Source organism: Mobula birostris, chromosome 1, assembly GCF_030028105.1.
Source record: "Mobula birostris isolate sMobBir1 chromosome 1, sMobBir1.hap1, whole genome shotgun sequence".
NCBI lineage: Eukaryota > Metazoa > Chordata > Chondrichthyes > Myliobatiformes > Myliobatidae > Mobula > Mobula birostris.
In genome coordinates, this window is record NC_092370.1 from 12,094,258 (window position 1) to 12,117,628 (window position 23,371).

Here is a 23,371-nt window from a genome sequence, read left to right on the forward strand (position 1 = left end):
GAGGGAGAAGCACCAGAGTGAGGCAATGGGCAGGCAAAGAGAAAAAGTGAGGTGAGAGAAGGGGATGGGAAATGGTAAGGGGGAAGTGGGGTGGAGGGCATTACCAGAAGTTTGAGAAATCGATGTTCATGCCACAAGGTTGGAGACTACCCAAACAAAATACAGGGTGTTGTTCCTCTAACCTAAGTGTGACCTCTTAGGAACGGGAATGGGAAGTGGAATTAAAATGGGTGGGCACTGGGAGATTCCAAATGTCCTGACAGATGGTGTGTAAGTACGTGGCAAAGCAGTCTCCCAATCTAAGCCCGGTCTCACCAATATTCAGGAGGCCACACCAGGAGCACCGAACTCAGTACATGACCCCAACAGACTCACAGGTGAAGTGTCACCTCACCTGGAAAGACTGTTTAGGACCCTGAATGGTAGTGAAGGAGGAGATGTAGGGGCAGGTGCAGCACTTGTTCCACTTGCAAGGTTAAGTGCCAGGAGGGAGATCAATAGGGAGGGACGAATGGACAAGGGAGTCACACAGGGAGTGATCCCTGCGGAAAGCTGAAGGTTGGGGGAAGGTTACAGTATGCTTAGTGGTGGTGTGTTGCCCTTAAGGCATTTATTTGACTTTGTTGGGTCTACGTTTTAAATGATTTATTTGTAACTATTTTCTAGTTAAAGTTAAAGGTTGATAATTAAGTTACAGTACGACAAAGGTAAATTCATTGTCTATGGTATATCGTGGCATGTGATGACATAACCTCCGGTTTCGCCACATCTTATGTGTAACCTCCAGTTCGGAGAAGGTGTGAAGGTGGGTGCCATGCATGCGGCATGATCGTGAAGAGCTCCGTTTCTACCTACAAAGGAACATTATAGAAGCAACGCCCTAAGTTCCTATGAAAGTATTTGAAGTAAAAATATTAACGCAGTTTCTGTTAAGGAAGTGGCGGTTGGGGCGGTGCACATGTCGGCTTTTCTATTTCAAACACGGGGTGGGCTTGAGCCTGGTGGCAGTTCGACGGGACCCCCCCCTCACTCGCTACTCGGGGCGGCTGGAGACACTCACTAAAAGAGTGCGCACGTGGTCTCCAGAATGAAACAGACGCTGTATATGTTTGTGTTTTTTTTTAAATCAATAGTTTTCACCATACGATGTTAATGTGGAAGAGTGAACAGTAAATGGTTAATCTTACTATGACTCTGGCTTCATTGGCTCCGGTTTAACTTGGTGTTTAGTCAGAGTTTCAACACACTGCACGGGAACGCTACAGGTGGGATCCCGTTGGAGGTGGCAGAAGTTTCGGAGAATTATGTGCTGGACGCAGAGGCTCGTGGGGTGGTAGGTGAGGACAAGAGGAACCCTATCCCTGGTAGGGTGGCGGGAGAATGGGGTAAAAGCAAATGTGCGTGAAATGGAAGACGTGGTTGAGGGCAGCATTGATGGTGGAGGAAGGGAAGCCCTATCTTTGAAAAAGGACATTTCCTTCATTCTATAATGAAAAGCCTCATCCTGAGAGCAGATGCGGCAGAGACAGAGGAATGAGAAAAAAGGGATGATGTTTTTACAAGTAGCAGGGTGGGACAAGGTGTAGTCTAGGTAGCTGTGAGAGTTTGTAATAGACATCAGTAGATAAACTGTCTCCAGAGATAGAGACAGTGAGATCAAGAAAGGGAAGGGTTTTGGAAATGGACCAGGTGAATTTGAGGGCAGGGTGGAAGTTGGAGACAAAGTGGATGAAGTCGACAAGTTCAGCACTGGTGCAGGAAGCAGCACCAATGCAGCCGTCGATATAGTGTCGGTGAAGTGTGGGCTAGTCACCAGCGTAGGCTTGGAACGTGGGATTGTTCCACATAGCCGACAAGCAGGCAGGCACAGCTGGGACCCATGCAAGTGCCCAATAGTTAACTCTTTTGTTTGAAGGAAGTGGGAGGATCCAAAGGAGAAATTACTGAAAGTGAGGACAAGTTCCACTAGACAGAGGAGAGTGGTGGTGGTGGTGTTCAGAAAAATAAACAGGAGAGCTTTGAGGCCTTCCTGGTGGGGGATGGAGGTATATAGGGACTGGACATCCATAGTGTAAATGATATGGGGGCCAGGTAACTTGAAATCCTTGAAAAGATCAAGAGGCTGTGAGGTGTCATGTATGTAGCTAGGAAGGGACTGAACTTGGGGGGGGATAAAACATATTGGCATACCTCGACTCCAAGTTCAATGGGGCAGGAACAAGCTGAAACAATGGGTCTACCTGGACAAGCGTGTTTGTGGATCTTGGGTAGGAGGTAGAAATGGGAGGTGTGGGGTGCAGGAACGATGAGGTCGGTGGCTGTGCATGGAAGCTCCCCAGTGTCAGTAAGGTTGGTGATGGTGTGGGAGACAATGGCCTGGTGTTTCTTAGTGTGGTCCTGTTCAAGGGGTAAGTAAGGGGTAGTGTCTGAGAGTCAGCTCTGGGCCTCGGCAAGGTCGAGGTCAGTACGCCACACTACTACAGCACCTCCTTTATCTGCTTTATTGATAGTGAGGTTAGGATTGGTCTGGAGGGAGCATTGAGCCGAGCATTCGGAAGGAGTGAAGTTGGAATAGGAGAGAGGAGTGTTAAAGTCAAGACGGTTAATATCCCGTCAGCAGTTGGCAATGGAAAGGTACATAGCAGGCAGAAGACCAGGGCGGCGTGTTCAAGAAGAGGAGGATGGTTGAAGATGGGAGAAGGGGGTCACCAGTGAAGGGTGAAGAGTCCTTGACAAAAAAAAAAAATAGGTTCAAGGGCAGAGGAAGAGCTCATCGCGTGGCAGGCATGGAACTCACTGAGGTGTGAGCACAGGGGGACAAAGGTGAGGCCCTTACTGAGGACAGAACGTTCTGCCGCAGAGAGGGAAAGGTCAGACGGAAAGTCCTGTGCTATATGACTTTTAACAACAAAACTTATACTACCATTACCTTGTAGTTAAATTGTAAAATAACTGTCAATACAGGTTGAGAACCCCTCATCAGAAATGCTTGGGGCAGAAAGTATTTTAGACTTCCTCGGATTTTGTAATATTTGCATCTATATAATGAGAAACTTTAGGAATGGAACCCAAGTCTAAATATTTACATTGCATATACAGCTTATACATATACCCTGAAAGGACAATAGTTTTATATATTTTTAATAATTTTGTACATGAAACAATATGTACATTGAACCATCAGAAAGGTAAACTATCACCACAGCAGCTGCCCAAGTGGATGATCATTAGCATTTTGGCATTGCCATCATTCGTAACTCTGAATTTATGTGCTACCAGTAAGTAGTCTTTGTCTTACACCTATTCATCACACACAACAGTAAAAATGACTACAATTTATATAATGTCTATAGGTAATCACTGTGAGTAATGCACAAAGGTCTGGCTGGAATAACGGCTGAAAGCAAACTGGCGCCAACAGAGTCCCACTCTGCATATGTGAGGTCACTTCTCAGAACTGTCTGTGGTGCGCAGAGACCTGCGCTTCACCTGGGAACCTTCCCAGTGCCTTGTGGAATTTTCTATTTGTGCTGTTAAGTCAACATTCAAAAAATTTTTAGATTTCAGAGGTTGCAGATTTTGGATTTTTGGACAAGGGGAGCTCAACCTGTACAAATATTACTTTTCTGATGTTTACTGATAGTTTAATCATAGACGGCAAAGCCCAGTCAATTAGCAACATACCTGGGGTGATGCAGCATGGTCCATTATATGGAGAAGAAGGCTCTGCGCTTGTTCTCTGACTTGATCTTTGGTGTCACCTAAACGATCTACAAGTGCTGGTAGCACTGGAAAAATAAAGCATGCAAAAGTAAACGATCTTGGCTGATATTACTCACACAATATCCTTGCTTACTTCAATGCTCATTAGCCAAAAGTTGAATTTTAAAGCCACGTAGCTAGTTGGATTGCATAAGGATTACTTCACAAAGTAATTACGTTCTAACTTAGAAACTGAACAAGTTATGGCTTTGGGTGTGGCAGATGTTTTGGGTATCTGTTTACAAGGTTAAATATTGTCTGGTTTTCATGTCCACAGTTGTAATTCAGCCAGCTTCATCACAGACACAACCCTCCCAACCATCCAGGACATCATCATTCAGGATCTCCTCACCATCCAGGGTACAGTTTCTCTTCATGACTACTATCAGAGAGGAGGTACAGGAACCTGAAGAAGCACAGTCAATATTTTAAGAACAGCTTCTTCCTCTCCATCAGATTTCTGAATGATCCATGAACACCATCTCACAATTTTGCTCTCTTTTTGCCCTTTTTAAAATATTTCTTAGTGATTTTTAATTAGGTACAGTATTGCATTCTATTGCTGCAAAACAACAAATTTCATGGCACGCCAGTGATAATAAACCAGATTCTGGTATGTGATTTTCCAGCAGAACAAGTAGCTACTTCTCCACAGGTCATCTGGTACCAGCTGATGGCTGCCCAAGTACTTCACAGCAATTCTGAAGCCGACATCATTTTCATGTTTTGAGTTTTATCGTGCAAACATACCTGTTCAACCCTCCCTTCTATTTAGGAATTACTGAAAAATGACGATGCGTTCATGACTAGATGTTACTTCCATGTTACTAACAAAAAGTTAGTCTTAATTGTGGGTGGGGTGTGGGTGGGACGATGGACTTTAAAATCCAGATTCACAAGTGAACATGAAATATCACTTACGAGTCTCTGCAGGTCCTGACATGGTGCAACGCCCCACATAGCCCAGCTACCATTCATTTCAGGCCAATTTCAATATGCTTAAGTCTTTTTACACGGAAGTGTTGAGCTGACAGTCAACCATCTTCACATTCGCACTACACCATGGTGTAGCATTAGTACAAAACATCTTAGGGTCTTGAGTATCTTGTCTTTAGCTCCTCCATGCAGAAGTTCGTGAACAAGGGATTTTAGATCAGCATGGCTCTGGCCTTGTCCTCAAACTGCCCAGTTTACCGCTAGCTACGTGGTGGTATGCAGCGACATTTACCTTGATTGTGTTTTTCTAGAGCACCCACTGCTGGGAGTAGTCTTTTCATGCTTAAAGTCATGCTCAAATATAGAATTGTTGCTAGTCGGAATCCCCGAGTGGTGGTGGTTGTCCATCGTGTCCAGCAATGACAGGAACCCTGAGCAGGAGAGTTTTTAAAAGTGGAAAAGCCATTGCACTGTGGCAGTTCCACTCTCTTGACCCCAGAAGTCCAGGTACAAGCAAGTGTCACAAACTGGGGTCTTCCTTGGTTACAGTGGATAACCCTGATGCCTTCTGTGGCTTGTCATGCCCTTCGCTCCCCAGAGGATTGTAGTATCACCTTTCTAGCCATTAGATCTCACCATAGATCTCATCCACCCAGTTCTCCAGAGCTGACTTTGTATGCTCGGACAGGCATGTCCCTATTTTACCGGAGTCTGAGGCTGCCAGCTATCCTCACCTGGTTTATCATGCCTGTCGAAGCGTTGCACTGGGGCATGACTGCCATCACATGCAAATAGCTACTCGGAGCCATATGTGAGAGTTGAGTGTCCACAGGGGACCAAAGGTGAGTGAGCTGCTCTCGAAAGGACATGCCAAGCTCCTTCACCAGCTGTGCTACCCCTCCCTGGACACCCCATATGAAGAGTTCAATATCTTGGGAGAGATGGACTTCAAATTCTGAAGCTGGCTATATGTAACACAATTCAAGCAGGTTTTGGCTCAAAAAACAGACTTGCAAGAACAATTTTATATAATAATAGATCTTTATCATTGAGGGCATCATGATCATTATGAAAACAAGCTGTCAATAGGTTTTATAAATGTGATGCCCGTTTTCAGTTCACCCACTCAGTGTCAGGAAAGACAGGCCAGATTGCATCAGTTCCACATTGGGCAGAATTTCTTGGATAGGCTGACATCAATACGAGGAGCTGCTTCATCAAGTTCACTTCAACAATTGTCCTTTCAAAAGTCAGAGACAATGTTCAAGTTTAAAGTACATTTATTGTCAAAGTATGAATAATAAATACAACCTTGAGATTCATCTGCTGATAGGCAGCCACAAAACAAAGAACTAAAATAGAACCCACTAAAAGAAACTACAAAGTTTGCCAAACATCCAATGTGCAACCAAAAAAAAATCATGCAAACAATAAAAGGTAAACAAATATCACAGAGAAAAACTGCAGAGTCCCCAAAAGTGAGTCCACAGCCACAGAGCCATTTCGGTGCTGAGGCGAATGAAGCTGGTCCAGGAGTCCGATAATTATAAGCCACAGCCATGGAGCCTGTTCAGTGCTTAGACAAGTGAAGCTGGTCCAGGAGCCCAATAGCTACAGGACACAGCAACAGTCAGTTCTGTGCTGAGGAAAATTAAGCTGGCCCAGAAGCCTGATGGTTGCAGGCCACAGCCATGAATCCAGTTCAGCACGGTGGCGAGTAAACCTTGCGGAGTAGTGAGCTGAAGACTGGCCTTGAAGCCTTCAATTCATCTTTTTAAAATCAGGCTCAGCACCTAAGTCAGCCAAACATCGGGTCGTTTTTTTGCCTAGGCCCTGCCACTTTGATCCTGCCCGAGCCCACTTTGGTTTGTTTTTCACTCTTGGCCCTGGGCCCTGCTGCTTGGATCTGGCCCCAGGTTCGCTCTAGCAATGGCCACTCCAGCAATACCTCACATTTCAAGAGTCCAGTTTGCTGAATCCTTCAGGATATTGCAAAAATGGCAGGTCATACAGACGGGTCAAAAGTACAACTCTGAATGGGGAAATTACAGGATGTGATTGCAGCCTGGAAAAAGTGTAATTAATAGAATAGATAGTAGTTTTGCTTACTGCCCATAAAGCACCACTGCATCTTGCTAGCGCCATCTTTACCTTTGGTTTACTGCTGTGACAGTGTAGCCTCAACACTACCCTATACAATTCCAATAATACTAATTTTACTGAACTCCAGCCCTCTAGCAACAAAGGGCAAAATGCCATTTGCCTTCCTAAGCACTAGCTGCATCTCTAACTTTTACACAAGTACATTTATGTCTTTCTGTAGTTCACGTATCTGTAATCTTTCTCCATTTAGATAATATTCCGCTTTTAGATTCCTCTTACCAAAAACCTTGGGTTTTCCCTCATCATGGAGGATTCAGCATTTGGAATGGCAAAAGCAGCTGACTAGACTCTTATGCATAATCAATTCCTTGCACTTTTAAGGTGCAAATACTACAAAAGCAGCCCAAGTCATTACTTGCCATTACAGACTGCTTCATTTGTTGTGGATTTGCCAGTGCAACCAAACATTAATTAGCCAGTTTGAGCACGTATTCCCATATGACTTTACAATGCAAGGGACGTCAGTGATGAAGAAGCCAGTACAGGTTGGGCCCAGAGCATTCCTTAGAGGAATTTTTGTCATGATGTTCTCAGGCTGGTTTTATTAACTTCCCACAAACATATTCTCTTGTGCAAGATAAAACTCCAAGTATTGCAGTACATTTTCCCTGAAGGCCAAGTGAATTGGGTTTTATTATTGTTACTTGACACCACTCAAGAGCTGCCTTGAAATCAAGGGCAGTCACTGTCAATTTTTGGATCAAAGTTCTGATGGTTTTAGCAAATGTAAATTGATTATTGGTGAGTGAGTGCTGCTAGATAACAGTTATCTTTCCATCAATGAACCTTAAGATCTTATGTTTTATTGAGAGTGCTCTTGATTGGGGATGTAGTAAACAGCAAGAAAGGCTCTCAATACTAGCAAAGTGATCTGAACCTGCTGGAAAAATGAACTGAGAAATGGCAGGTGAAATTTAATGCAGACAAGTGAGAGATGTTGCACTTTAGAAGAACAAACTACGGTAGGACTTACAGTGAACACCAGGGCACTGAAGAGTGTGGTAGAACAAAGTGATCTGGGAATACAGATTCATAATTCCTTGAAAGTGGCATCACAGATAAAGTCATAAAATAAACTTTTGGCACATTGGCCTTCATAAATCAAAGTATCTAATACAAGAGTTGGGATGTTATGTTGAAGTTGTACAAGATGTTGGTGAGGCCTAATTTGGAGTATTTTATGCAGTTCTGGTCACCTGCATACAGCAGAGATTTCAATAAGATTGAAAGAGTACAGAGAAAATTTACAAGGATGCTGCTGGTACTTGAGGACTTGAGTAAAGAGGAAAGGCTGAAAAGGCTGAATTCCCTGCAGAATGAAGGGAATAAAGGTGCACAGAATTATCAGGAGTATAGATATAGTAAATACAAGCAGGCTTTTTCCACTGAGGTTGGGTGCGACTAAATGAAAGGTTACAAGTTTAGGGTGACAGGTGAAATATTTAAGAGGAACACGAGGAGGAATTTCTTCACTCAGAGGTTGGTGCAAGTGTGGATCGAGCTACCAACAGAAGTGATGCCTGTGAGTTCAACTGCAATATTTAAGAGAAGTCTGGATAGGTCCATGGATTAGGGGGATATGGAGGACTTTGGTCCAGTTCCAGGTATACAAAAGGCAGAAAAATTGGTGCAAACTGGGTAGGCCGACAGATCAGTTTCCGTGCTGTAGCACTCAACGACTCTATAACCCTTAAGAAGTCCAGTTACATCCAAGGATTTATGCTCAGTGCCCATACCCTCAAGAAACGTGCCACTTAGTCATACTGACTCCCTTTGACCTCTTATGCATGTTCTGCCACCAAGACGATGACTGATCATTTATCAGAGCTTCACTTTGCTGAATTAACCTCACATCTTCAAATCCTTGAATATGTAAAAATCAGAGTAACACAACAAAGAAACAAACCATTCAGTCTGCCATGCCCATGCTGATCAAGTACCCATTTACCTGCATACCATCCCATTTAGAAGCAGTTGAACCACACCCTTTATGCCCCAGGGTTTGAGTGCTTGAGCAGATGCTTCTTAAATGTTGAGAGTGTTCTTGGTCCTCATCCTTAACCAATGCCTTATTATTTTTACACATTTTAGGGAAAAGTTATTTACTATCCACTCTATTTATCTCAATTTCCTGAAACCACGTCAATTACCAGAAAATACTGAAAAAGTGATCTTCCACAGCCCTTTTTGTTTGAGGACTCCAAAGATACAGAATCCACTATGCAAACAAACTGCAGCTTGTCCTCCTTCCTCTCGCCCCAACTTCTTATTCTGGCTTCTTTCCCCTTCATTTCCAGTCCTTCTGAAGTGTTTTGTCCCAAGATGCCAATTATTTATTCCCTTCCATTGATGCTGCCTGACTTGCTGATTTCCTCCAGCATTTTGTGTGCTTAAGTGTGCATTTCTTTTCTGTGTTGCTTGGCTAACCCTGTATTTTGATACTATGACCTCTGGTTCAAGATGCCTGTAGCTAGCAGAAATATCCTGTTAAGCCTTGTAAGAACTTCCCAGTTTTCTCTAAAATCATCTCTCATTTGTTTAAGCTCAGGCCTTGTCTGCATGAATCTCTTCTCCCAAAAATAAAAAAAACTGCCATCCCAAAAAAATAATCTGGTGAACCTTCCTCTACTGCAAAGGTATCCTCATTTTGAAAGGAAGGTCAGACCTGTATACAATATTACGGTCTCAACTGGGCACGAAACTCTACCACGGAAGGTCCCAAGCCCAGCTGCGAAGGGGGAATTATGAGAAAAATATTTGGGACATTTGCCTTCAAATATGCATGTATGATTAATAACAGGAAGTTAGGTCTAATTGTATAAAACCATGGTTAGGTCATCACAAGAGCCCCACACTATTGGACTTATACAGTTGCACTGGACAAAACACCAAGGAAATTCATTCGGAAGTTGTCTGGAATGGTATGTTTCAGTAATGAGGTGAGACTAACTCTGCTCCCATGTCTTATGGTCTTATTTGCAGAGAGAAGGCTGGAGAATGTGATTGAGAGGGATAATAAATCAGCCGTGATGGAATGACAGAGCCGACTTAATGGGTCAACTGGCTTAATTCTGCTCCTATGTTATGGAGATTGGATAGAATGAACAAAGGACCTGATAGAGGAATAGAAAATTAGACAGGGTACATTGAAGGTAACACTTCCCCATCGCAGAAATATGGGGCACAAGTTCAGATTAAAGGGCAGTTCAAAGGATCTGAATAAGAACTTGTTTTTTAAAAAAACTCAGACGACAGATGGATTATAAAGCATGTAGAGGCAGGTGCTTTCACAATATTTTAGATTTCTCAAACCACCGGGGGAATCAACTATATACAATGTACAGGTAAACACGATTGGCACAGACTTGATCAACAGGACATCAGGCTGAAGGGCCTGTTTCTGGACTGCAAAAAAATACAACTTTGAGAACTTTCCTTTCAGATCTCAGTTTATAATCCAAGTGTTCTATCCATGAGATTCTTTATAACTTCTGAAAATCAGAACAAGCAACAGATTTAACGATGGGCCGAACAGCCTAATTATTCTCCTATGTCTTTCAGTCTTATTTAGAAATTTAGACGTTTAGAGAGTAAGTCCGGCTTCGCAGTTTATATGTCAAACCCTGCCAGCCCATACCTGATGAGGGACAAATAGGAAACTGTGGTTACAGGCCAAGACGTGAAAATTCTTTTTTCAGGTAATTGAAACCGGAAACACAGGCTTGGGTTTCAAGCCAGAGTCAAAGCAGCAAGAAGTGGACGGGCTGAATTAATATTTAATGACGACTAATGCTCCAGAATTAATAAAACATTTTTCAGGAACATGCAGGCTGGTTAACAGGATGGGAGCTCACAGAATACAGGGAAATAATTTGTTCATAGTTTTTGGGCAGGTAAAAAGCAAATTACAGGAATAAAACAGCTCCTCCTTGGATTGGCAGCCTGTAACCACTGGGATACTGCAGAGATCAGTGTTTGAGCCCCAACTACTTACAACCTTTACTGACTGTTCTGAAGGGACAAAGCATTAACAGCTTGTTGATGACACAAAATAGAGTAGGAATGCAAGTCATGCTGAAGAATCAAAGAATATACACAAACTAAGACATTGAACAATAACACAACTGATGAGAGTAACATGTAGAAAAAGGGCAGATTATCCACTTCGATACAGAAGTAGAAACACTGATTTATTTTTAAAGCAGAAAACAGAAAAATCTTAATGCTCCAAGAGACTGAATGACCTTATAAGTCTTTTGAATGTTGACATGCAGGCATTTTAGGCAATTAGAAAAGCTGGCTGTTCCTGCAAAAAGATTGGTGTACAAGAATGACCATGTCTCACTGTAAAAACAAAAGGACCTTGGTAAGACCACATTAAGAGCTGGGTACAATTTTGATCTTATTACCTAAAATAGCTTGAGTGCAATGAAAATTCACTTGCAGTTCCTGGGGGGACAATCTGTCATGTGAAGAAAGATGGAGTAGACAGGCCTGTATTCCCTGGAGTTTAGAAGAATGAGATCTGACCTCCTTGAAACGAAACAAGATTTTTAGATGGGTCAAGAGGGTAGATGAAGGATATTTCCATTTGATAAAGAATCTAGAATCATTTGGGAGGTGGGGAGTGTCATAATTTCAAAATAAACAGCAGACATTTAGGATTGAAAGGAAGAACAATCCCACAAAGGAATGTGAATCGCTGAAATTCATGGCCTGAGAGCTATGATGGTTCATTATTGATTGTATTTACAAACAAACCAACAGAATTTCTGGGTATTAATGGAACAATGGCATTGTCCATCTTCAATTACCATGATCTTGTCAAATGGCAGAGCAGACATGAGGACCCCAAAGGTCTACTCCTGTAACCAAGGTAAATAATATTAATCAAACCTCTTTTGCTGAAGTTGTTAGAATGTGTTTAGACAGAGAGGCAGGGCGAAGTCAAGATGATGCTAAACGGCAACTCCTTTTCCTGCATCTTCGGAAACAGGTCTACTTCTATCCTTGATACATCTTATTTTGCTTTTCAAGATTCTTTTGAAGACCCTGACTTGGAGTTACACTCTGACTTCCGTTCTTTGTGGGAATGTGATCTGCTCTCAGGGCCTCATGACCGGCCACATTTTGATATCCCAAGGATGCAGGCTGGAAGGCAAGTGCACCTTCAGGGTTCTGGATTTTCGTGACTCTGGGGCATGCTGATTCTAGGCTGGTGCCCCTGACTGAAGTGTTGCAGGAGAACACAGAACATCGGGTTAGCTATTGACAGTTGTGTCTCTGGAGAGGGGTGCCTTTTTGGTGCCGACTCTGAGTGCAGAGTTTGGAGAAAATGACGTTAACAGACTTTTAGTATCATAAATCAGCGAGTGGTTTGTTATATCTCACCTCTCGCTGTGAAATAGGAACACTTCTTCTTCCTTTATGGGGGGGGGGGGAGGAGAAGAGAGGGTGCGAGAGCGCGACTGAGACATGTCAAGTGACCAGGTAAATGAGCAGTTTTTGGGTACTGAAAGTCTGTTTCTTTATTAACACTTTGCTACATGCTTGAGTGCTTGATGGAGGGTGCTGATGCTTTTTTGCTGGTGGGGGGGGTCGTTGCCTTCCTTTGCTTGTGTGTGGGAGGGGGGAGGCTTTGGGTTCTAACTTTTAACCGTCATTCATTCTCTGGGGCACTCCTCTGTTTTCGTGGATATTTGCAAAGAAAAAGATTTTCAAGATATATATTGTATACATTTCTCCAACATTAAATGTACCTATTGAAACCTAGACTAGCAAATGATCACAGAATCCAGTATGGATTTAGACACACATACAAAATGCCGGAGGAACTCAGCAGGCCAGGCAGCATCTACGGAAAAGAGTAAACAGTCTATGTTTCAGGCCGAGACCCTTCAGCAGGGATGGAGGAAAAAAATGATGAGGAGTCACAGTTAGAAGGTGGGGTGAGGCAGGGAGGGAGAAAGACAAGGTGGTAGGTGAAACTGGGAGGTGGGGAAGGGGTGAAGTAAAAAGTTGGGAAGTTGATTGGTGAAAAAGATACAAGACTGAAGAAGGGGGAATCTAATAGGAGAGGACAAAAGGCCATGGAAGAAAGATAAAGGGAGAGGAGCACCAGGGGGAGATGATGAGCAGGCATGGAGATGAGGTGAAAGGAGGAAAGTGGGATGAGGAATAGAGAATGAAGGGCATTACCAGAAGTTTGAGAAGTCAATATTTATGCCATCAGGTTGGAGGCCAAAATGTGCCTAAATCAGAAATATATATTGTAAGTGTATAAGTAACATAAATCAGGAAAATATATTGGCCCATGTTACGGTTTAACATGTGGATAATTATCTCCAAAGTTTACAATATCCAGTACAATGCACACACAGATATGACAACCTGAATAAATTCAAATAGTAATAGAAGACAACAATACTAGAAGATTCATTACCCTCGGGTAAATTGATATACAAATCATTAAAGTTGCAATGCACGTTAACAGAGTCATAACATGTGCAAAGGAAGTGCAGCGATTCATTCTTAAAGCAGAAACAATGTTAAACTTGTAATAGCCTTGGGTAGGCTGCTCTTACTGTGCACTTGGTCGTATTGGATGTGGTTCCTTAAGGTTGTTATAGCCAGGGGTGGTAATGGGGACAAACTCCCACTACCTATTAGATGCTTCCAATGGTGTGCGCATCAAATGTGTGTGTGGCCTCCATTGGTCATGGTCAACCATGGGTACTGCGCCTCTGGTAGTCACCAGTTTGTCGAGCAGCATCGACTGTGGCTATTGAGGCCGAGCCTGGAATGACAGGCTCTGCCATAGTTGCTGCATGTGTAGGGCGTCGTGGAATTGTTGTCTGCTGTCTGCTGTGCTCTCCGTTTAGCCCTCCGCTCCTCAAACTGACTCAGGATCACTCTTTCGCCTCGATCTAGGTGTTGCTGAGGAGTACCTCGCCATTTGTTGCGGTCATCTGCTGTATCCTCCCAGCACTCTGTGTTGATTTTTAAGGCTTTCATGTCGTGCTTGCAGAGGTCCTTGAAGCGAAGCTGGGGTCTACCAAAGTTCCTCTTGCCTGTTGCTCGTTCTCTGTAGAGGATGTCCTTTGGCAGTCTACCATCCTTCATACGACAGACGTGGCCCAGCCAGCGCAGTCTGCGTTGTGCTAAAAAACGTGAACATTGTGGGAAATCCAGCACGGGAGAGCACCTCAGAGTTTGGGACTTTGTCTCTCCAGGTGATGCAAGGATGCGGCGAAGGCTGCGCAGATGAAAACTATTGGGTTTCCTCTCCTGCTTGGAGTAGATGGTCCAAGTCTCGCTACTGTACAGGAGGGTGCTGGTAACGCTTGCATTGTACACAGAAGTCTTGGTCTTTGTAGCGAGTTTCAGATTCTCCCAGACCCGCAAGGAGAGTCGAGCAAGGATCGATGCTGCTTTGCCGATACGCCAATTGATTTCAGCATCGAGGGAGAGAGGGTCGCTAATGGTCGACCCCAAGTATGTGAATTCGTGGACCACTTCTAGATCGTAATTGTCGATGGCAATGATTGGTATCTCCACTACGTTCTGGGCAAGGACGTTTGTTTTCTTTATGCTGATAGTAAGCCCGAAGTCCTACCTGAGTCAGTGGTGCAGGCAGATACACTGGTGAAGTTTACGAGATTACTAGACAGGTATATGGAGGAATTTAAGGTGGGGGGTTACATGGGAGGCAGGGTTTGAGGGTTGGCACAACATTGTGGACCGAAGGGCCCGTAATGTGTTGTACTATTCTATGTTCAGATCTGGTGTGCATGTAGATGACTTCTGTCGACGTCCCAAACGTATGCTTCAATAGCAGAGAAAAGAAGATGCCAAATAATGTTGGAACCAACACGCATCCTTGTTTGACTCCACTACCAATAGCAAAGGGTTCTGATGAGCTGCCATCGTACTGAACAGTAGCCCTCATGTCATCATGGAATGACACGATGATACTTTGGAGTTTCGGGGGTCAGCCAATCTTGAGGAGAATCTGAAAGAGCCCATCCCTGCTGACAAGGTGGAATGCCTTGGTCAAGTCAATGAAAGTGACATACATAGAGGGGTTTCTGTTGTTCCTTGCATTTCTCCTGGAGTTGACGGAGTGAGAAAATCATGTTGACAGTTGACCACCTTGCGCAAAAACCACAATGGGACTCAGGGTAGACCCGTTCTGCTAGAGTCTGTAGGCGTGCCAGAGTTACACGAGCAAAAACTTTGCTGACAATACTCAGGAGGGAGATAACCCTGTAGTTGTTGCAGTCGATCCTATCACCCTTGTTCCTGTACAAAGTGACGATTTTGGATTTGCGCATATCCTGTGGTACGGCTCCTTCCTTCCAGCACTGACGGAGGACCTCGTGTAAAGGTTGGAAGAGTGAGCTCTTGCAGTGTTTGATCAGGTCTGGAGGAATCCCATCATTGCCAGGAGCTTTCCCTGGGCCAGACTGTCAATTGCCTTGCTGAGGTCCTCAATGGTTGGTTCGGAGTCAAGTTCATCCATGACTGGTAGACAATCGATGGCATCAATGGCTGAGCTAACAATAGCATTTTCCTTCGAGTCAAGCTCAGAGTAGTGTTCTACCCATCTGCTTGCTTTCGTCAGTGATTATTTCACTGCTGGATAACTTCAGGAGTGCTGTCTTGCTCTGCGATGTGCCAAGGGCCTTCTTGATACCATCACACATCGATCTGATGTTGCCTGTCACAGTTGCTGCCTGAATGTCCTCACTGAGCTGCAGCCAGTACTCATTTGCATACTGCCTTGCAGTCTGTTGCATCTTGCTTCTAGCAGCTCAAAGTACCTGGAGTGTCTAGTCGGAGAGTGAGCGCTTGTACTCTGTGAGCTGCACTGGCTTCAATGGCAGGAGTTATGATGTTGAACTTTGCCTCAAACCTGTCACTGCTCTTTGTAGTCTTTCTTCCAAAGATAGAGAGTGCTGATTCGTGGATGGTGTCGCAAAGGTATGACCATTGTTCTGTCGCAGTATCTCCTTGGGAGGAGGTAGTCATAGCGCCCTGTACTGACTTGGCAAACTGGTCAACCTTTTCTGACTGTTTCATCTCTGTTGTGTTGATGCGAGATTTTCCAGTTTGTTTAGAGTGGTGGATTTTCTTCGGAGGTAGCTTGATCTTGCAGCATACTAAAGCATGATCCATATTGCAGTCTGCACTGTGGTATGAGCGGGTGATTAGTAGAGTTGATGAAAGAGCGCACGATGATGATCACGTCTAGTTGGTGCCAGTGTTTAGACCGCCATGAGACTTTGTACTGCGACTTCACCTGAAAGTAGGAGTTAGTTACACATAGGCCGTGATAGAAGCAGAACTCCAGGAGACGTTGTCCATTGTCATTTATTTTGCCAATTCCAAAGCGGGCAAGACAAGACTGCCAGGAATCGTTATTGGCTCCCACTCTGGCGTTGAAGTCACCAAGGAGAACGAGGGGCTCATCACTGGGAATGTTCCTGACAACAGCTTCTAATTTGTCGTAGAATATGTCTTTTGCCTCAGAGGTGGAGTTCAAGGTAGGGGCATACACACTGATGAGAGATACTAGGCCATGACTGGTGTGCCGGCAGAGAGTTATAAGTTGTTCTGATCCACTTTCCGGTGGCTCCACCATTTGCAACAAGGAGCTCCTAATGGCAAAACCCACTCCATGCTCGCGGGGCTCATCTTGGTTCCTTCCCTGCCAGAAAAATGTGTAGTCCCTTTCCTTCAGTGCACCTGAATCCACCAGACGTGTTTCTTGTAGGGTAGCTATATCTACCTTGAGCCTTAGTAGCTCATTATTAATGACCGCTGTTTTTTGGGCATCTTCGATATCCTTGATGTTTTGGTCAAGTCCAGTCGTCATTGTGCGGACATTCCAACATCCCAACAAGGGGTGTGGTCTTATTCGATTTGTTTTCTTTCTTAGTAGTAGTCACAGTCAGCTCTTCGTGGAATAATCCATTATCCCCATGCACCCAATGAGGAAGACTGACTGTGGTGGGACAGCACCTTACTGGCTGGGGGCTGCCCATCTTGAAGCGGGTGGTAGCTGTCCAGTGAAACGCAATGGTCTCTCCCACCGTCAGAAGCAACCCCTGGCGCCATGCTCTATGCCAATCAAGCATTATGACTTATAACCAGTAACTGTGGCTTCCCATGTTTGTCCGACACTATAAAGTGAAGCTGGAGTGGCCTCTCCAGGGCGCAAGCCAGGGCAGAGTTGATATGGAGATCCGTCTGTTGCCCATGCAGTGGAACCCCTCTCTCCATGCTGATGACAGGGTCCAAAGGAACGACGAAAGTCGATATGGTTTAGTGCCAGCAGCATCGCAGGAGTTGCTGTGCCAGTGCTGGGTACAGTAGTCAGCCGCCTTCGGGACTTCAACTCCGGATTTTTCCTTGAGGTTTACTCCCAAAGCCTTTCCCGTGAGCGGGTATAGCCGCAAAGCAGCGGAGGTTTGAAATTGGAGTTTTCCCTCTCCTAGATGAGCTGCCATCCGCAGTTAATGAGCTCCATCTGCCTGGAGCAACTGGTTTTAAGGCGCCAGTGGCCCACCTTTGCCCCCTTATCCTGTCAGTGAGAACAGCTCCGCCGGGCATAAGAACTATGAACGTGAAGGCCAGGAGTTGGACTGGGTTGTCAGAGGCTGTTTGAGACGCACACCATGAAGAGCATTTGTTTAGCAGTGGGAGCTCGGCCCCCACTACCACCCTTCAGCTATGACTACCTTTAGAACTGCGCATCAAGAAGCTTCTGACAAACAAATCCAGCTCCTGGCCTTCTCCTGTGGCTTAACTACTAAGCCCCAGCGGAACCGTTTCTACTGAAAGGAGAAGGGGCAAAGGTGAGTTACTGGCGCCTGAAAACCAGTCGCTTCAGGCAGATGGGGCTGTCAGCGGTGCTTGGCAGCTTATCTAAGAAAAGGAAAACTCTGATCTCAAACTTCAAATAAGAGAAAATCTGCAGACGCTGGAACCCTTCATCAGGACTGGAAAGGAAGATAAGTCAGAGTAAGAAGGTGTTTCTCTCTCTCTCTCACCTTAACCTCCCTCTGGGGCTCCTCACCCTTCCCTTTCTTCCATGGTCTTTTGTCCTCTCCCATCAGAAACCCCCTTCTTCAGCCCTTTACCTCTTTTACCAATCAACTTCCCAGCTCTTCACCACCCCTCCACGGTTTCACCTATCATGTGCCACCCTGTACTACTTCCTCCCCTCCCCACACTTTCTTACTCTGACTTCTCTTCCTTTCCAATCATGACGAAGTGTCTCAGCTTGAGCGGCATCCATAGATGCTGCCTAACCTGCTGAATTCCTCCAGAATTGTGTGTGTGTTGCTTTGGATTTCCAACATCTGTAGATTCTCACGTTTATGGATTTAGTCATATTATAACTTGCATCACTGATGTCCTTAAGCCACCGACAAGGTCGCTCAAAGAGCACTGATGCATTCCAGAAGGTATCTGGTAAGAAACTGTACAAAAGGCTGACCAAGATATCCACCCAAGATGGAATAAATACTATTAATAGAAAGCGTTGCAGTTCATCCACTATCTTAGTCTGAATACATTCCACCAGTTTTACATTGAGAAATCCAAGACAAGTAACCCTATGTGAGCTCCAAATTCCCCTTCTGGGAAATCACAACTTGTAGAAATACCGTAATAAAAACCTGGAATTTCCAACTCAAAAACACTTGAAAAAAATTGAAACAATTCCACAATATCATTGCAATACCTGAATCCAATCAATCACTTCAATGCAATTTACAATGGTCAATAAATACTACCCTGCTGGTACCAAAAACAGGAATTTAGAAGGGCCATAAAGGTGTGTAGCATAAAATTAACTTTCATTACTGAATTTTATCAATGACCAACTCATTCCAACTGACTTGAAAATATTAACAAATTCAAAGTCGAGGAGATTCACTCACATGTTCCGAAATGGGGTTTAAAACGATCTTTCATGCGATCGACAAGTGCTCTTATAATCTCTAGTCCAAGTAACGTTACCTGTAATAACAAAAAAACTGTTCAAGGACACAGTCATAGCTTTTGCTGTGCTTAATTAAGAGTCTTTGATTATGTTTTACCTTTTGTTTCTTTTAGACAAATGAATGGATAAAAGCATTTTTATTTCATAGATGGTTTTACTCAAGTCAAAAAAAAGTAATGTGAAATGGTTGTGAGCTCAAGTTCTGTGCTCCATTTCAATCATCCATACTGTCGCACTACAGAACAAGTATTTCAGAAAGGTTTCAGCCAACACTAACAGCTATTTCACATGCTATGTTTGAGTGGTTTGTGGAGCAAACTAGATGGGCCGAATAAACTAATTCCTCCCCTGAATTATGGTCTTTCACTCGTGCTTGCTAGTCATAGTGAACTCAATCACAAATTATTATGAATTGTCCCATACACAAAAGTACTAATTTGATGCTTTAGAAAGCGATTTTAAGGTTAATGATGAAGGGCATCAGTGAGACTGATGAACCACTGAGGGGTGTGTTCCATCTCTCCTGTGCCAAGCACTCATGAAAATGGGGAAAATTTTGTACCTCATTTCTGTCTTAAGAGGTCACCTCTTATTTTTCAATCATAACCCCCTGTTCTAGATTCTTATTCAACAGGAACATTCTCTTGACATCCAACCAGTCAAGATCCCTCGGGATCATACATGTTACATCTTGTAGCATCACAGCCCAGAACATCCTGACAGCATGAAGCACTGCCTCAAGGCAGTATTTACCATCAAGGATCTCCACCATCAATACTGCTATGATCAGACAGGAGGTACAAAAGGCTGAAGTTTCAAATGACCAGGTTTAAAAGAACTACTTTACTACAATCAAGTTCTTGATCAGACCTGCGCAACCCTAACCCTATGAAATATGGAATGATCAAAGTGCTCCTAAGCAATGGGCAACCTCTTGCACTTCTGTGCCTTTCTTTTTTGCCCTCTTTTCCTCTCATTTCTTGTATAATTTTTGTATATTCTGTGTGCTCTGGGCCTGGCCTGCTTTCATTGTATCGATACCTCACTGTACTTTGCTGATAATAAACCAACTTGAAGTTCATTCTAAACTTCAGTACATACAAGCCAAGCCTCGCTAACCTTTCTTCATAAGGCAACCAGCATATTCCAGGTGCCAGTCAAGTAAACTTTCTTTGAACTGCAATCAGCTGAAGCAATAAGGAAACAAATTGGTACACAGTATTGTGCATATTTGTTGCTCCTCTCTGCACATTGTGGCGTATCGGGCGGCAACCTTTGCCATTTCCTTAGCATTTGTCTGTTTTTAAGAGACCAAGTTGCTAGCTTGATGCTCAACCCAGCACGGATGGGAAGCATGCAAGGAGCTGGCAGGATTCAATCCGGAACCACTTGCCTCCAAGTCCGCTGCAGATGTCACTACACCACCAGCCAGCCAAGTATTGTGCACAGAACATTACAGCAAGGCACAAGCCCTATGACCCATGATGTTATGCCAACACTTAACCTACTCCAAGATCAATCTAACCCGTCTCTTTTGAATAGCCCTCAATGGATCTATCATCCTTGTGCCTAAGATTTTCTTTCAACAACCCTAATTTAGCTGCCTCTCCCACCATCCCTGCTAGGAAATTCAATGCATACACCACTGTGTGTAAAGAATTTAATTGGCATCCCCCTGTTCTTTCCTTCAAGCACCTCAAAATTACGTGCCCTAATAAGCACACTGCCTTGCGGTTCTCATGGAGATTGTGGAGATGTTGACAATTTGACTGACTGGGGTCAGAAAGTGAAGAAATTGAAGATTCAATTGCTCAAGGAGGGATTGAAACCAAGGTATTAAAGCTTATTGATTAGTTTTGAGGGGATGATAATATTGAATGCTGAATTGTAGTTGATAAAGAGCATCCTGATGTGTGCACCTTTGCTGTCCTTGCGTTCCAGGGTTGAGTGAAGAGTCAAATGAAATGGCCAAGGATATAGATGACAATAATTTAGAGGGACATATGCTGGGAAATGGGATTAGATTGATTATACATCAGGTTGGAATAGGCAAGTACAAACAGAAAGATCTTTTTCTCTGCTGAACAAGAGTATTAAGACACTAATACTTTTAAAACATGGTATCAATGCTCAAGTCATTTCCAGCAAGAATTCCTCAGTCTTGCATTTCATTCTCTGTGTAACAGAGGAAAACATCTTTATCATTTTAATCAATTATAGTGGCACACTAACTTGTACATGGACACCATCATTTAGCAGTGTAGTGCTGTCATCAATGCAGAATGTGCATCCAACTATCACTTATTGCCATGTCAGACAAGGTTAGAGCCATGGGAGTTGGTTACAAAATCAGCCTGGTAACAGAGAGAACTGAATGATGGTCAAGGGTTGTTGTTGTTGTGATTTGAAGCTTGTGATTAGTGTTAGGACCCTTACTGCGTGTTAGATACATTGCAGCGAATACAAATGTCAGAACTATAATTAGCAAGTTCACAGATGATTCATGGAAAACAGGTATTGGTGATACTGTCCAGGAGCATTGCAGGCTGCAAGATAAATAGCAGTGCAATGAAAGACAGATTATATTCCTGACAAATGGGAGCAACAAGTTTTCAAATGTCTAAAAATGTGACCTACACCTTAAATAGTTGGGTCCCAAGAAATCTAGAGAAAAAGAAAGTCCTTGTGCAAAAATGCAAAGACCTCTGAAGGTGGCAACAATATCAGACTGGTGGCAACACATACAGAATACTTGGTCAACTTGCAGTATTCATTGCCACTGATATCTGTGGAATCCAAGTCATTGCGTATATTTAAAGTGGAGGTTGACAGGTTCATGATCAAAAGGTAATAGGAAGAAGGCAGGAGAATGGGGTTGAGAGAGATAATAAATCAATCATGATTTGAGCAAAATTCTGCTCCTACAATATGCTCTAAGGTCTTTATTAGCCTAGACACTTAACACAAGTGAAGAGATATACATTATAATACAACTTCAAAACACTAAAAAAAAGTGCTGCAGCAACTCAGGCAACGTCCACAGTAGACCAGATAAATCCGTAACTGAAGCTTTTTCTCTTCGTTTTAACCCTCCGTCCACACTAAAACGCCGTTTTCATCCCCCAAAAACGGAGATTTTCAGAAACGGTCTCCAGAGTGAATAAATCTGAAAACGCCTGATATCCGTTGTAGTGTGTACGGGGTAACCAGAGCTTTTTAAAACCGCTGTCATGACGTGTCGGAACAGATGGCGGCAGCACGGCATTTCATTGTTTTCTTGAACGCACAACCTAACAATTTCAGAACAGACGGCAACGAGACTAAAGCCAGAAGAGTTGGAAATGTACTCACCAAATACCTTGACCCATAGCTTACTGAAAAAATAAGTATACTCACTTTGCCCTGTTTTCTGTCCTTGCTTGTATGAAGGTGGTTTACCTATTTATGCAAGTACTTCTCTGACAATAGATGTGTAACAGCCTAATGTAACATTGTATGGAAATACAAGATAACACTGATGCAGACATGTTTTATACATTTAACAAAGTGCTTTATTAATCCAACAGCGTTAGTCAGTTTTTCAATGTTTGTCGTCAGCCAGGTCATACTGTCCGTGAACTCCCTGTCGGTTGCCTCCATACGCTCCATATTTGGGTTTTTTTTAAGTGCTCCTGCACGAGAGCCAAGAGCAATTCCTTTTAACTTTTTCTACTCTGTAACTGAACAAACGCACACCAAGTATACTGTTCCCTCTTCGCTTGTTTTCTGTGTGTCCTGCGCATGCCCAGTAGGAGATTCGCCCAAATATCCGTTCTAATGTGGACGGAGGCATTTTGAAAAACGCTTGGTGTGGATGCCTATCATTTTTACGCAAAACCGGTGTTTTCAAAATTATCTGGTCTAGTGTGGACGTACTCTCAGTGGGTCAAGCAACATCTGTGGAGGCATAACAACTAAAAATAGTCAATGTTCCTGGTCAAGACTCTGATATCAACTTTCCCTTTCCCTCCACAGATACTGTTTGACTTTAGTTCCTTCAGCAGTTTATAGATGCTGGAATATGGAGCAAACAATAATCCTTGGGTCTCCACATGCAAAACTTTGGTTACAACACAGCTGCAGCACAGGACCCATATCCCTTGAAATTTTTTCATCCATATCCCTGCCAATGTATTACTTAGATGTATTTAATGTACTGGCCTCAATCACTTCCTCTGGTAGCTCTACGAAAGACTTCGATCATCCAGACCATGCCTCCTCTCACTACTACCATAGGGCAGGAGATGCCTTGTGTCCCACACCACGAGGTTCAGAAACAGTTATTACCCTTCAACTGTCAGGCTCCTGAAGCAGCTTGGATCATCTCATTCACTGCAACTCTGAACTGATTACAACCTACAGATTCATCTCCAAAAGACTCTTTACAACTCATGCTCAGTATTATTTTTATTTGTACAGTAGTTTTTCTTTTGCATAGTGTTTGTCAGTCTTTGTCTGCTG

At 43.6% G+C, this 23,371-nt stretch overlaps 1 protein-coding gene across 6 annotated transcripts in view; it reads right to left on the reverse strand.

The window, feature by feature from the left end:
* Window positions 1-23,371, reverse strand: part of clasp2 (cytoplasmic linker associated protein 2) — a 358,715-nt gene that overhangs the window by 326,964 nt on the left and 8,380 nt on the right. For all 6 annotated transcript variants that reach the window (XM_072252438.1, XM_072252433.1, XM_072252430.1 and 3 more), the window contains exons 2-3: window positions 18,810-18,888; window positions 3,685-3,788 (exon numbers count right to left, since the gene is read on the reverse strand). In XM_072252438.1, coding sequence (XP_072108539.1) covers window positions 3,685-3,788; window positions 18,810-18,888 — 183 coding nt within the window. The remainder of the gene's footprint in view (window positions 1-3,684; window positions 3,789-18,809; window positions 18,889-23,371) is intronic.